General features: G+C 47.1%; 1 protein-coding gene across 1 annotated transcript; it reads right to left on the bottom strand.

Annotated features, from left to right (window-relative positions):
- Nucleotides 1–184: 184 nt before the first annotated feature.
- On the bottom strand, nucleotides 185–2,059 carry LOC109477072 (exportin-5-like; the record flags this gene model as incomplete). Its single annotated transcript, XM_019778117.1, has 5 exons — nucleotides 1,725–2,059; nucleotides 1,215–1,317; nucleotides 993–1,079; nucleotides 590–715; nucleotides 185–275 (listed from the first exon to the last, which is right to left on the bottom strand). Coding segments are annotated over exons 1-5 (742 nt in total), but the record flags the coding sequence as incomplete, so codon positions are not given.
- Nucleotides 2,060–2,869: the final 810 nt, after the last annotated feature.

Below are 2,869 nucleotides of genomic sequence, written 5' to 3' on the forward strand. Positions count from 1 at the left end.
CCACTACCACTACATACATGTATGTTACCACTATGACACAGAAGTTCATGTACATGTGTGTATAAGGCTATATAAGCATCAATTGTTGCCAGTACTATACAGTTAAAAATTCTGGCAACCTCTAGATTTTTAAACGAAAAGTATTTCACACTGGTGTCAAAGGCAAATGAAAGTTGCTGCTGACCTGCGAAGAACGAGTTGAACTCATCATCGCTGTCGAAGTCGACCTGGGAGTATGTACAGCTGGGGGAGTTGGAGAGTGAAGGGAAGCCGGTCTGTGAACAGAAATTATAAACACATTATTGAGCACTGTGGAACTGTGAAACAGCACATACCGGTAGCTCAGTAGGAGACATCTAAGATGATAAAACAATTTTACTAGAATTGAACATGGAGATTTTCTACCCCATATAATAAAATGCTGAGAAAACTGCAAGCTTATGTGGACTGTAGTATATATATTGTGTATAGTGTAACTTCAATCAGTGCCATTATTGTACATGCTTATTAGAAACATATCAAAAAGGCTCTTTTTGTACTTTCCCAAGGATAAAAATTCCTGCCAATTACAACATCATGAGTTTCCTACCTTGACAACATTAATGGTGGCCTGTTGAAGGACTTTAGGGACGAACTCGAGAAAAACAGAGTCCTTGGAGATGTGCTCATGTCTGAGGAATGCTGCCCACAGGCCCTGAGTCAGGGAGGACAGGCTCTGGGGAAAAGAGAAAGCCTGGTAAGGAGACTGTTCAGACAAGTTTTCACTTATGGGGGCAAAATTGTAATAAAATAATAATATACAGTGTGTACAGAGGAACACAGTAGCAGGGCAAGTTATACCAGGTCCTGTTGAACAATACAGTCATGGTACAGTCACATATACAAAGTAACATATAAATATAACATCAATGCATTTGTCTTCTATCAAGAAATTTTGTCCATTTTCAAACACTGGTTCTCCTGCAGTTTTCAGTACCTTACTGCATACCTACCTGGCTGTTGTGTGCTGTGAAGGACAGGATGGCTGACAGGTACTTGCTGAAGTTTGCTGGACAGCCCACTCCCAGGCCAGTTGGACCCTGTACAAGGAAACAGGACAACAGCAATGGAAACTTAAAAACTATTCTAATACAAATGCCTCAAATAAAAAAAATTCCATGTCTCTCAAGCCATTCACAATAGAAAGTCACCAATACAAAATGAATGTTACTGACCCAGAGGGTCCCCAGCTGCTGCCCCAGGCCGACCAGCAGCTGACACAGGCGCTTCAGGAACAGGTAATGCTGCTCATTCTGCAGGGCTTCTCTGTCTGCAGAGCTGTAACATGCAAACACAGTTTGGGTCATATGGGCTTAATGTATGGTCATATGTCACATTATGACTTGACTTACTTGACTTAAGTCGGGTGCCACTCCTCCTCTGCCACCCGAACCACAATGGCTGCCCAGTAGTCTCTGTCCTCCATCACCTACCCCATGTCTTCGGCCCGAAGGCCAACGTCCCTTCGCAGCACGTCTGGGTAAGTGAGGGGTGGTCTTCCCGGCCTCCTTCCCCCGTGTGCTAGGGACCACAGGACAAGGTGCGAGGCTATCTCCCTGCAGTTCCTTAGTGTATGGCCAGCAAACCGCAGTCGCCTAGCTCGTATTTTTGTCGTCAGTTTTGGGAGTCCAGCATAGAGCTCTTTGTTTGTCAGATGTTGTTCCCAATGTACATTATGGACATGCCTCAGCATCCTTGTGTAGCAGCCATCCAGTTGCTTTTCCAGTTTGGGAGTCACCGTCCACGCTTCACAGCCGTACAGGAGTACCGACTCCACCGTTGAGAGGAAGAGGCGTGTCTTGAGCTTGCTTGACAGGTCTGACTTCCAGATCTTGTCCATCTTGTTGCAGGCTCTCCACGCCGCTGCCTTGCGGGAGTTGATGTCCTTGGCAGTGCTTTCCATGTGGGACCCAAGATACTTGAAGTCCTCCACTTTCTCAAGAGTGGATCCATCTGTGGTCTTCAAACAAACCGGTGACTGCTGGTTGAAGGCCATGAACTTGGTTTTCCCCGCGTTCATCTGTAGGCCAACCCTTGCAACTGTTGGGCTTGGTGGACTTCTTCCGAAAGGAGGGCGATGTCATCCGCAAAGTCTAAGTCAGTCACAACCTTTGGCCCAATCCTCCTACTCCTCCTCTTCACCAGTTGGAAGCCCAGCTCCTCTTCTCTCCCTTCTATGGCCACCCTGAGTGCGTAGTCCAGCACTAGCACAAACAGGTACGGTGCCAGGGTGTCTCCCTGCAGGACTCCAGCTTGGATCTCAAAAGACCTGGTGTCCCCGTCTGGAGTTACCACTTTTGCCATTGTGCCCTCATACAGACTGCCGATGGCGTGGACGATCTGCTCTGGGATGCCGTAGGCTTTCAAGATCCTCAACATCTTACCCCTGTGGATGGTATCGAACGCCTTTTTAAAATCTTTGAAGGTGATTATGGCAGGTAGGTTGTGACTCTTTATGCCCTCAATCAGTCTTCGTAGTGCAAGAACATGACCAACTGTCGACCTTCCTTCCCTGAACCCGTTTTGGTTACATCTCAGAAGACCGTCCACAGCTGGTCTTATTCGGTTTAGCAGCATCTTGTTGAATATCTTGGCCACCAGTGAGCTCAGGCTGATGCCTCTGTAGTTACTCCCAAGTCTAAGGTCTCCAGATTTGAGTATTGGGACGATGTTTAGCAGGGACCACTGCTCTGGTTTTTCCCCTCTGGTCAGTACTCTGTTACAGAAATCCAGGATGATTCTGTCCAACCCTCCGCATCTCTTCAGAACTTCTGGGGGTATTCCATCCTCTCCAGAAGCCTTTCCTTCGACCAGAGATTTCTTAGCCTTC

Source organism: Branchiostoma belcheri, unplaced genomic scaffold (genome assembly GCF_001625305.1).
Source record: "Branchiostoma belcheri isolate BF01 breed outbred unplaced genomic scaffold, Haploidv18h27 scaffold1043, whole genome shotgun sequence".
NCBI lineage: Eukaryota > Metazoa > Chordata > Leptocardii > Amphioxiformes > Branchiostomatidae > Branchiostoma > Branchiostoma belcheri.